At 41.8% G+C, this 12,571-nt stretch overlaps 1 protein-coding gene across 2 annotated transcripts; it reads left to right on the top strand.

Moving 5' to 3' along the window:
• Positions 1–6,678: 6,678 nt before the first annotated feature.
• Positions 6,679–11,694, top strand: mblac1 (metallo-beta-lactamase domain containing 1). 2 transcript variants are annotated; one of them, XM_071378149.1, is made up of 4 exons: positions 6,679–7,228; positions 7,438–7,694; positions 8,967–9,057; positions 9,971–11,694. In XM_071378149.1, the coding sequence occupies exons 1-3, from the start codon at positions 6,797–6,799 to the stop codon at positions 9,031–9,033; spliced, it is 756 nt and encodes a 251-aa protein (XP_071234250.1). In that variant the 5' UTR covers positions 6,679–6,796; the 3' UTR covers positions 9,034–9,057; positions 9,971–11,694. The 2 variants fall into 2 exon arrangements, with proteins under 2 accessions (XP_071234250.1, XP_071234249.1); XM_071378148.1 differs by having other exon boundaries at positions 8,967–11,694.
• The last annotated feature ends 877 nt before the right edge of the window (positions 11,695–12,571 follow it).

Raw genomic sequence — 12,571 nt, 5'->3', positions numbered from 1 at the left:
ACCTTTAATCCCAGACTTGGGACCACACAGCCACTCCACTGAATAAACATGATCAAGGAATGACTGTAATATTGGGATCGATTGACAAACATATTTGCACGGCAACTGTGGGACTTTGGCCTGTGTGCCAGCCTGAGAAATCAGGGGGGGCGCTGACAGAAAAATGGATTTGCACGATATGTAAATGTACGATTTCCACGATATATATACAGTGGGGAGAACAAGTATTTGATACACTGACGATTTTGCAGGTTTTCCTACTTACAAAGCATGTAGAGGTCTGTAATTTTTATCATAGGTACACTTCAACTGTGAGAGAAGGAATCTAAAACAAAAATCCAGAAAATCACATTGTATGATTTTTAAGTAATTAATTGGCATTTTATTGCATGACATAAGTATTTGATACATCAGAAAAGCAGAACTTAATATTTGGTACAGAAACCTTAGTTTGCAATTACAGAGATCATACGTTTCCTGTAGTTCTTGACCAGGTTTGCACACACTGCAGCAGGGATTTTGGCCCACTCCTCCATACAGACCTTCTCCAGATCCTTCAGGTTTCGGGGCTGTCGCTGGGCAATACGGACTTTCGGCTCCCTCCAAAGATTTTCTATTGGGTTCAGGTCTGGAGACTGGCTAGGCCACTCCAGGACCTTGAGATGCTTCTTACGGAGCCACTCCTTAGTTGCCCTGGCTGTGTGTTTCGGGTCGTTGTCATGCTGGAAGACCCAGCCACGACCCATCTTCAATGCTCTTACTGAGGGAAGGAGGTTGTTGGTCAAGATCTCGCGATACATGGCCCCATCCATCCTCTCCTCAATACGGTGCAGTCGTCCTGTCCCCTTTGCAGAAAAGCATCCCCAAAGAATGATGTTTCCACCTCCATGCTTCACGGTTGGGATGGTGTTCTTGGGGTTGTACTCATCCTTCTTCTTCCTCCAAACACGGCGAGTGGAGTTTAGACCAAAAAGCTCTATTTTTGTCTCATCAGACCACATGACCTTCTCCCATTCCTCCTCTGGATCATCCAGATGGTCATTGGCAAACTTCAGACGGGCCTGGACATGCGCTGGCTTGAGCAGGGGGACCTTGCGTGCGCTGCAGGATTTTAATCCATGACGGCGTAGTGTGTTACTAATGGTTTTCTTTGAGACTGTGGTCCCAGCTCTCTTCAGGTCATTGACCAGGTCCTGCCGTGTAGTTCTGGGCTGATCCCTCACATTCCTCATGATCATTGATGCCCCACGAGGTGAGATCTTGCATGGAGCCCCAGACCGAGGGTGATTGACCGTCATCTTGAACTTCTTCCATTTTCTAATAATTGTGCCAACAGTTGTTGCCTTCTCACCAAGCTGCTTGCCTATTGTCCTGTAGCCCATCCCAGCCTTGTACAGGTCTACAATTTATCCCTGATGTCCTTACACAGCTCTCTGGTCTTGGCCATTGTGGAGAGGTTGGAGTCTGTTTGATTGAGTGTGTGGACAGGTGTCTTTTATACAGGTAACGAGTTCAAACAGGTGCAGTTAATACAGGTAATGAGTGGAGAACAGGAGGGCTTCTTAAAAAAAAACTAACAGGTCTGTGAGAGCCGGAATTCTTACTGGTTGGTAGGTGATCAAATACTTATGTCATGCAATAAAATGCAAATTAATTACTTAAAAATCATACAATGTGATTTTCTGGATTTTTGTTTTAGATTCCGTCTCTCACAGTTGAAGTGTACCTATGATAAAAATTACAGACCTCTACATGCTTTGTAAGTAGGAAAACCTGCAAAATCGGCAGTGTATCAAATACTTGTTCTCCCCACTGTATATATATATATGTATTGAGATATCACCTAATTTGCATATTTCAAAAAAATATGTATTTTTGTTTTTAATACTAAAAAGTATTATATTCATGTCTACATTCAATGTTGATTATGATCTGGGAGAAAAAAGGGAGAGAAAAAAAGACCCTATGAGGGTGTGGCTCCTGGCCTTAAAAATAATGTTTTAAGTTTGTAATTTCCACTTTTTTTCCCTCAGAGGTAGGTTAATATAACACACCACCCAGGTAGGTTAATATAACACACCACCCAGGTAGGTTAATATAACACACCACCCAGGCAGGTTAATATAACACACCACCCAGGTAGGTTAATATAACACACCACCCAGGTAGGTTAATATAACACACCACCCAGGTAGGTTAATATAACACACCACCCAGGCAGGTTAATATAACACACCACCCAGGTAGGTTAATATAACACACCACCCAGGTAGTTTAATATAACACACCACCCAGGTTGGTTAATATAACACACCACCCAGGTTGGTTAATATAACACACCACCCAGGCAGGTTAATATAACACACCACCCAGGTTGGTTAATATAACACACCACCCAGGTAGGTTAATATAACACACCACCCAGGTAGGTTAATATAACACACCACCCAGGCAGGTTAATATAACACACCACCCAGGTAGGTTAATATAACACACCACCCAGGCAGGTTAATATAACACACCACCCAGGCAGGTTAATATAACACACCACCCAGGCAGGTTAATATAACACACCACCCAGGTAGGTTAATATAACACACCACCCAGGTAGGTTAATATAACACACCACCCAGGTTGGTTAATATAACACACCACCCAGGTTGGTTAATATAACACACCACCCAGGTAGGTTAATATAACACACCACCCAGGTTGGTTATTATAACACACCACCCAGGTAGGTTAATATAACACACCACCCAGGCAGGTTAATATAACACACCACCCAGGTAGGTTAATATAACACACCACCCAGGCAGGTTAATATAACACACCTCCCAGGTAGGTTAATATAACACACCACCCAGGTAGGTTAATATAACACACCACCCAGGCAGGTTAATATAACACACCACCCAGGTTGGTTAATATAACACACCACCCAGGTAGGTTAATATAACACACCACCCAGGTAGGTTAATATAACACACCACCCAGGTAGGTTAATATAACACACCACCCAGGTAGGTTAATATAACACACCACCCAGGAAGGTTAATATAACACACATCACCCAGGTAGGTTAATATCAGCCATCATGCCCAGCATCCAAGATTCAAAATATATATGCAGAAAGTTAAATAGGCGATTCAACGGTCTTGGGACAAGGTCCCTGGCATAAACATGGGGTGGCTAGTTGTTTACTGGATGGAAACTGAACCCACCTTGCTGTTGCTGAGTTGTGGTTTATTCCAGGGTGCTGAGTGGGTAGCCTCCACAGTCTGCAGAATACAACACAGAATACATCCACACACTAGTAGGCTGATTATACTGTCAAATCCTAGTGTTTACTACAAAGCCAGTCTTGTCACAATGTAGCTCTGGTTACAAGTAGTGCACTTAATGGAAAAGAGTGGGCTCTAGTCAAAAGTAGTGCACTATATAGGGAATAGTGTGTCATGTGAGACAGCAATAGACGACATCATCATCAGGGTCAGTTCCAAAGACATCCTTAGTGTGATTATATGTTCCTGGAATTCTCCAATTGTTTCCCTGTAACTCATAAGACATGTATGACATTGGAACTGGATAGGTGTTATGAGAATGTTGTTATCAATGTCCATAAACTTCAATTAATCTACTCAGTCTGCAACCCAGAGTTTGTAATATTCTGGTTGAATGAAACAGACAAGAGTCCCAGCTTACAATAGTCAAAAATGTTTATTCACGAGAACGTTCTAACATCAAAAATGCAACCCAGTCTTTATAACACGCACAAACAAGTTCAAATCTTAAGCTACGCCTTGCTCAGACAGTCAGTGTTTTTCCACTACACAGATACATTGTTTAATCTGCAACATGCTTCATAATTTTCTGCCAGCCTAACAGTTTCTCCCCTCCACGGGTGGAGACAGAATGTCCTGTAAGGAACACAGTGGTCCAGCTTGTCTGTCGATAGCTCCTCTTATCATTTGTTTCACACTTGCACCCTGCTTACATAGTAAAAAGGAACAAAAGGTCCTCGTTCTAATTCTGACTAAAACTACACACATCATCAAATTATAGTTTTATGATTATAATACATTTCATACAATTATATGGTTTCAGAGTGGAATTATTTAATCATTATCTTTAGACATACAAGTTATTTTATCAGTAGGGCACTATATAGGGAATAGGGTGTCATATGTCATAGAAGACAGCCTGCTTGTCACTGAGGTTGGGCTTGTTCCAGGGTTCTGAGCCTCTGTCCTCCGACCTCTAGTGATGGTCCTTCTCCTTCACCTTAGGAGACCGGCTATTGTGGTTATTAGGCTGCTGCATTGTGGTCTATGGTCTATGGAGAGGAGGGAGGGAGGGCGAGAGAGCAAGAGAGAAAAATCTCAGTAAGACTAAAATAATGGTGTTCCAAAAAAGGTCCAGTTGCCAGGACCACAAATACAAATTCCATCTAGACACCGTTGCCCTAGAGCACACAAAAAACGATACATACCTCGGCCTAAACATGAGTGCCACAGGTAACTTCCACAAAGTTGTGAACGATCTGAGAGACAAGGCAAGAAGGGCCTTCTATGCCATCAAAAGGAACATACAATTTGACATACCAATTAGGATCTGGCTAAAAATACTATCAGTTATAGAGCCCATTGCCCTTTATGGTTGTGAGGTATGGGGTCCGCTCACCAACCAAGAATACACTAAATGGGACAAACGCCACATTGAGGCTCTGCATGCAGAATTTTGCAAAAATATCCTTGTGTACAATGTAAAACACCAAATAATGCATGCAGAGCATAGTTAGGCCAATACCTGCTAATTATCAAAATCCAGAAAAGAGCTCTTAAATTCTACAACCACCAAAAAGGAAGTGATTCCCAAACCTTCCATAACAAAGCCAACAACCACAGAGAAATTAACCTGGAAAAGAGTCCCCTAAGCAAGCTGGTCCTGGGGCTCTGTTCACAAACACAAACAGACCACACAGAGCCTCAGGACAGAAACACAATTAGACTCAACCAAATCATAAGAAAACAAAAAGATAATTACTTGACACATTAGAAAGAAAAAAACAGGGCAAACTAGAATGCTATTTGGCCCTAAACAGAGAGTACACAGTGGCAGAATACCTGACCACTGTGAATGACCCAAAATTAAGGAAAGACTCAGTGAGCATAGCCTTGCTATTGAGAAAGGCTGCCGAAGGTAGACCTGGCTCTCAAGAGAAGACAGGCTATGTGCACACTGCCCACAAAATGAGGTGGAAACTGAGCTGAACTTCCTAACCTCCTGCCAAATGTATGACCATATTAGAGATGCCACAATCACAGTGGCAGGATGTGTGACCTGTTGCCACAAGGCAACCAGTGAAGAACAAACACCATTGTAAATACAACCTATATTTATGATGATTTATTTTCCCTTTTGTACTTGAACTGTTTGCACATCGTTACTACACTGTATAAAGACATAATATGACATTTGAAATGTCTTTATCCTTTTGTAACTTTTATGAGTGTAATGTTTACTGTTAGTTTTTTATTGTTTATTTCACTTTTGTTTATTATCTATTTATTTCACTTGCTTTGGCAATGTAAACATATTTTCCCCATGCCAATAAAGTAAAGCCCTTAAATTGAAATTGAATTGAGAGTAAGGGTGAGAGAGTGATAAAGACAAAGAGAGGGAGAGAGAGAGATGTACTATTTCACAAGAACAATAACAATTGAGCCATGCAGTCAAGTTGTCTGCCAGTGTTTATAGGATCAAGGGTCAGTTCCACAGACTGCCTTACAGTGATTACACGTTACTGGAATTCTCCAATTATTTCCTATAAGAAACGTATTGAACCAACATCAACCTCATGCATTGTGATCAATCATTTCACAGAACTCTTAGATTCAAAACCTTTTCAGGTATAATACTGTAACTGCTTTGTTTTGATTGAGGTGGGTTTTAATGTCATATTTGTGAGTTATTTTAAATCATATATCTCAGATGTATGAAATAGTAGTTAAACAATACGTTTGTGACAGTTATTTTAAATCATATATCTCAGATGTAAGAAATAGTAGTTAAACAATACGTTTGTGACAGTTATTTTAAATCATATATCTCAGATGTATGAAATAGTAGTTAAACAATACGTTTGTGACAGTTATTTTTAAGACAGTTATTAACATTGAGTTTTTACACATTTTGGTTTGAGGTTTGACTGAGGTTTGACACTTTTGTCAGCTTTCTTTTTTTTCTGTTTAAGACATCTATATTAGCATCTCATACTATACAGCATCTATAATTATGAAATATCTGAAAATACCCAGAATTGACCTCCTAAACACAAAAAAAGTGACTTACCTGTTTATCTCTCAACTGCTTCTGTTGTGTTCATGGTACTACTGTTGGTCATACACACAGTAGATGCACTATAGTCTTGAAAGTGGACTTATACCGAAAGAAATCATAACATTTTACTGGAAGCCAAATATATTTCAACCTGCCATAGTTTAGGCTAGGCAGATATAGGTAAGAGTGATCATGGTGCAAAGTTGCGTGACGCCAGCTGGCCTTACACCATGTAATAGACGCTGCCGTCCAACAGATGGCGACAAAGCACTTTGATGTGACAACTAATTCTTTTTCCAAACGACAAAATTACACTTGTTCTTCTTGCCATACCGTAGAACTGGTACAAGCTGTCAACAACCGGTGTGGTTGTTAGATACATGTAGTGATATTTGTAGTTAATCGATCAAAAACTGTGATTCTGTAGCTGGCAAACATCTATTATTGAGCAGAGATGGAAGCGACTGAGAAAAATAATGCATGTAACAGTAGCGAGTTTAGAAGAAGCGAGTTATCAGACACAGAACTCGAGATTGTGGGACAACCCTACTCCATCTCGGTGCTCAAAGTAGGCTATTGTCTGGCCGAACAGGACGGTTCTTTTCGGGCAGACGGGACTATCTCTCTCCTAACGGGACCTAGAACTATTCTAGTAGACACCGGAGGACCGTGGGACCGGGACTTTCTAGTGAAAAGGCTGAAGGATAAGCGACTAGACCCGGGTGATATCAGCTTGGTGGTGGGGACACATGGCCACTCCGACCATGTTGGTAATCTGGGGCTGTTTCCAGGGGCAACAATAGTTGTGGGGTGTGACATCAGTGAGGGGGATAGGTACCTTCCTAACCAGCTGGCTGAGGGGCAACCCTATCCTATTGATGAACATGTGAGTCTGAAACTGTTATTTTGTTCAACTCAACTCAGTGTAATCATATTCAATAGTGTGTGTGTGTAACAGCCATATTCAATGGTTTCCCATGCATATTCACCAGCACTTTACTCAGTAACATTACAGTGCATCATTTGCATGTTACAATAGGTACTACATACTACTGTACTCTGAACCTCATTGTAATACTTTAATCTCTCCACCAGGTGTCAATAGTACCCACTCCGGGCCACACAGGGCACGATGTGAGCCTTCTTGTGAAGGGAACCACAATGGGCACGGTGCTTGTTGCCGGGGACCTATTTGAGCGTTGCACTGACGACGACAGTTGGAGGGAACTGAGTGAGAATCCTGCAGTTCAGGAGGCCAGCCGACAGGAGGCGCTACGCACCTCTGATGTCATCATCCCGGGACACGGGTTGCCGTTCAGGGTCCACAGGGAGGAGGCGGACGGACGCTCTGGGTAGAAACTGCCCTGTTAGGCCCTTAGGCACAGATCAGTTTTAGCCTTCCTCTCTCTAACCGTAGCAATGTGGGGGAAGAAGTGCAAAACCTTAGATCAGTGGTTAGGAGTAACCACTGATGTGTACAGTGCATTCCGAAAGTATTCAGACCCCTTCCCTTTTTCCACATATTGTTACGTTACAGCCTTATTATAAAATGTATTAAATATTTTTTTTCTCATCAATCTACACCCAATATCCCATAATAATATCACAATACCCCATAATGACATCACGGTACCCCATAATGACAAAGCAAAAACAGGTTTTTAGACATTTTTGCAAATTGTTTGTAGAGCTCCGTGACAGGATTGTGTCGAGGCACAAATCTGGGGAAGGGTACCAAAACATTTCTGCAGCATTGAAGGTCCGCAAGAACACAGTGGCCTCCATCATTCTTAAATGGAAGAAGTTTGGAACCACCAAGACACTTCTTAGAGTTGGCCGCCCGGCCAAACTGAGCAATCAGGGGAGAAGGGCCTTGGTCAGGGATATGACCAAGAACCCAATTGTCACTCTGACAGAGCTCCAGAGTTCCTCTGTGGAGATGAGAGAACCTTCCAGAAGGACCACCATCTCTGCAGCACTCCACCAATCAGGCATTTATGGTAGAGTGGCCAGACAGAAGCCACTCCTCAGTAAAAGGCACATGACAGCCCGCTTGGACTCTCAGACCATGTGAAACAAGATTCTCTGGTCTGATGAAACCAAGATTTAACTCTTTGCCCTGAATGCCAAGCGTCACGTCTGAAGGAAACCTAGCACCATCCCTACGGTGAAGCATGGTGGTGGCAGCATCATGCTGTGGGAATGTTTTTCAGGGACTGGGAGACTAGTCAGGATTGAGGGAAAGATGAACGGAGAAAAGTGCACAGAGATCCTTGATGAAAACCTGCTCCAGAGCTCTCAGGACCTCAGACTGGGGCAAAGGTTCACCTTCCAATAGGACAACGACGCTAAGCACACAACCAAGACAATGCAGGACATGTCTCTGAATGTTCTTGAGTGGCCGAGCCAGAGCCCGGACTTGAACCTGAGTAAAGGGTCTGAATACTTACAGTACCAGTCAAAAGTTTGGACACACCTACTCATTCAAGGGTTTTTCTTTATTTTTTACAATTTTTTACATTTCATAATAATAGTGAAGACATCACAACTATGAATTAACACGTATGGAATCATGTATTAACCAAAAAACTGTTAAACAAATCCAAATATTTTTTATTTTTCAGATTCTTCAAAGTAGCCATCCTTTGGCTTGATGACAGCTTTGCACACTCTTGGCATTCTCTCAACTAGCTTCATGAGGTAGTCACCTGGAAGGTATTTCAATTAATAAGTGTGCCTTGTTAAAAGTTCCTTTGTAGAATTTCTTTCCTTAATGCATTTGAGCCAATCAGTTGTGTTGTGACAAGGTAGAGGTGGTATACAGAAGATAGCCCTATTTGGTAAAACACCAAGTCCATTACTTTAAGAAATGAAGGTCAGGCAATCCAGAACATTTCTTTTGAAGTTTCTTCAAGTGCAGTCGCAAAAACTATTAAGCGCTCTGATGAAACTGGCTCTCATGAGGACCGCCACAGGAAAGGAAGACCCAGAGGAGACTCTGTGAATCAGGCCTTCATGGTCAAATTGCTGCAAAGAAACCACTACTATTTTTTTTATTTGTATTTAACTAGGCAAATCAGTTAAGAACAAATTCTTATTTACAGTGACGGCCTTCCCCGGCCAAACCTAAACCCGGACGACGCTGGGCCAATTGTGCACCGCCCAATGGGACTCCCAATCACTGCCGGTTGTGATACAGCCTGGAATTGAACCAGGGTCTGTTGTGATGCCTCTAGCACTGAGATACAGTGCCTAAGACCGCTGCGCCATGCGGGAGCTAGAAAAGAAGAAGAGACTTGCTTTGGCCAAGAAACACAAGCAATGGACATTAGACCGATGGAAATCTGTCCTTTGATGTGATGAGTCCAAATTTGAGATTTTTGGTTCCAACCGCTGTGTCTTTGTGAGATGCAGAGTAGTGGAACGGATGATCACCGCATGTGTGGTTACCACTGTGACGTATGGGGGAGGAGGTGTGATGGTGTGGGGGTGCTTTGCTGGTGACACTGTCAGTAATTTATTTAGAATTCAAGGCACACTTAACCAGCATGGCTACCACAGCATTCTGCGGCATTATGCCATCCTATCTGGTTTGCGCTTAGTGGGACTGTCTCTTGTTTTTCAACAGGACAATGACCCAAAACACACCTCCAGGCTGTCTAAGGGCTATTTGACCAAGGAGAGTGATGGAGTGCTGCATCAGATGACCTGGCCTCTACAATCACCTGACCTCAATCCAATTGAGATGGTTTGGGATGAGTTGGACCGCAGAGTGAAGGAAAATCAGTCAACAAGGGCTCCGCATATGTGGGGACTCCTTCAAGACTGTTGGAAAAGCATTCCTCATGAAGCTGGTTGAGAGAATGCCAAGAGTGTGCAAAGCTGTCGTCAATGCAAAGAGTGGCTACTTTGAAGAATTTAAAATATATAAATTATACTTTGATTTGTTTAACACTTTTTTGGTTACTATGTGATTCCATATTTGTTATTTCATAGTTTTGATGTCTTCACTATTATTCTATAATGTAAAAAATAGTAAAAAATGAAGAAAAACCCTTGAATGAGTAGGTGTGTAAAACATTTGCAAAAATGTCTAAAAAACAGTTTTTTTTTATGAGGTATTTGTGTGTAGACTGATGTAGACATTAATAAATGCATTTTTATAGCTTCCAAAATCTTTTTTTTTTTACATTGGCGGAGGAGTACCAAAATGGCTGTGCGCTCCAATACAGCGCCCCCTGTCAGTCATCTAGGGTTAATACACATCATTGGGCGGTAAACTTATCGTCACCTCACAGTGACTGAATCTATGTCGGGACCTTCCACACACATAGTCGACTCACACTGAAGAGATGTATTGGCCATGCGTATTGGTGTGCTAGTGTGTGTCGGGACACAGTGACTGTCCACGGACCCAAACGAGATGCTGCGGTACATCTAGCCGTGGCAAGAAGCGCATCACACTAGTCTGCGGTGTAGGGACAGTCGTCTGTGTTGATCACCTGTCTACTTTGCAAACGTGCCTTGAAATGAAACGTGTACATGGGATGTGCATGTCTCCTTGGGGCACGAGGAGGCTATGAATGATCATTCTGTGGTGGTAGACATATTTGAACCGAAGATACTGGTTTCCTTTATTCATCTGCGGTTGAAAATTCACAATAACCCCATGACACCACAACACAAGGTATTGTCAATGAGTTGTATCTTTCTTTCAGATACTAAGGTTTACCATCTTGGGTTAAATGCTGTAACGTTTGTGTTGTTTTCTTTTTATACTATAAACCGTAGGTGACAGCTGGGGTCTAACGAGCTTGGTGGAATGTAAATTCCATAAAGTAAGTGAATTTTAATAGGGGTCACAATGTTGAATGATTAAATTGGAGAGAAGGAGTTTCCCCTGAGATCGGAGACAGCAGCAGAGCCCTACACGATAGCCTACAATAGTACACTATGATAAATGGGGAAAAGTCACTCGGGGAACTGCCCATTAAAAAATTATAGGATTCTATGTAAAAAAAAATATATAATAATAAAAAAATGATTCCACCCCTGACTATAATGATGTCTGTGGTAAAGTTGTCTTATGGACCACTGCCTTGCCTATGATGTTTATAGGATTTTTATAATGTTGGCTAGCCTTAAGCAAGCACGCCTTTCATAGCCCTCATGAAATCAAAGTGATTTGAATAATGAGGAAATCATAAAAAGCCGTTGTGAACGTTAGTCAGAGGGCCTAAGGCAGGGGCCAGGGGCCATTCAATGTAACAGCGTTGCATAACTGGGATTTGTCAACGGTTAATATCAAGTGACTTGGACTCAATAAAGTAATGACTTTTTCTTCATTCGTCACTAGGCTTCCCCGATTAGCTAACTCAGCATTGTTCCTCTCTCTGAATCAGTATTAGCACTGTAATAATGTAGAATAGAGTTCGCCAGTTTGCAGTCCAAAAAAACGGAAATGAAACCTGTTTCGTTTAGACATTCCTATGGGGCAAATGAATGGGGAAAGAATGGAGTTTTGGGATAAACGCCGAAAATAAGGTTAACGGGCTTAGGAGATATACGTTTTGTTCGATGAGATAATATCGCTCAAGTAACATGAGCTTTATGAATTATGAAGCCTTGATGTGCTTATTTTGATTACATAAATGCTTCAAAATTCACAAAAAGTGACATTAGCTGATGAAGATTATCTCATAGAACAAAACGTGTAAGTTCATCCAAGCCTGTGTTTACCAAAGACATTATTTTTGGCCTTCATTCATTTCCCCATAGGCTTTGGCCAACGAGCCATGGTGGAGTTAGCCTCTGTTAGTTCCTACAAAAAGATACCATTACTATTGCTTCCTAAACAAACACCTGCCTTTTCATCACTAGGTTACTGTATTTCATAGATGGACCAACTACTCTGACAGACCTCAATAGCCTATATATTAGGCCTAGTAAAGTTAGGAGATGTGCATGACTGAACCAAAAAGCCTTATAGAGTTCAATGACATGACACTCAAGCCGCTCCTTGACCCCTCTAACAATACAATGTCACTCATTTACTGTAAGTCCTGTGAATCTTGTTCATCTTGTCTGTTACTCAAAACCACTGCATATTTTCACTCAAGTGCCCATTCAGTTCACTGGAGGGGTCTTAATCTTAGACTTAGTTATTCATTCAGGGGGTCCTGCTGCTTGTGCAACATCACTACTGGTGTTGTGATTGTTGTTGTAGTCT

Source organism: Salvelinus alpinus, chromosome 31 (assembly GCF_045679555.1).
Source record: "Salvelinus alpinus chromosome 31, SLU_Salpinus.1, whole genome shotgun sequence".
Taxonomy (NCBI): Eukaryota; Metazoa; Chordata; class Actinopteri; order Salmoniformes; family Salmonidae; genus Salvelinus; species Salvelinus alpinus.
This window is presented reverse-complemented; position numbering and strand designations above follow the sequence as displayed.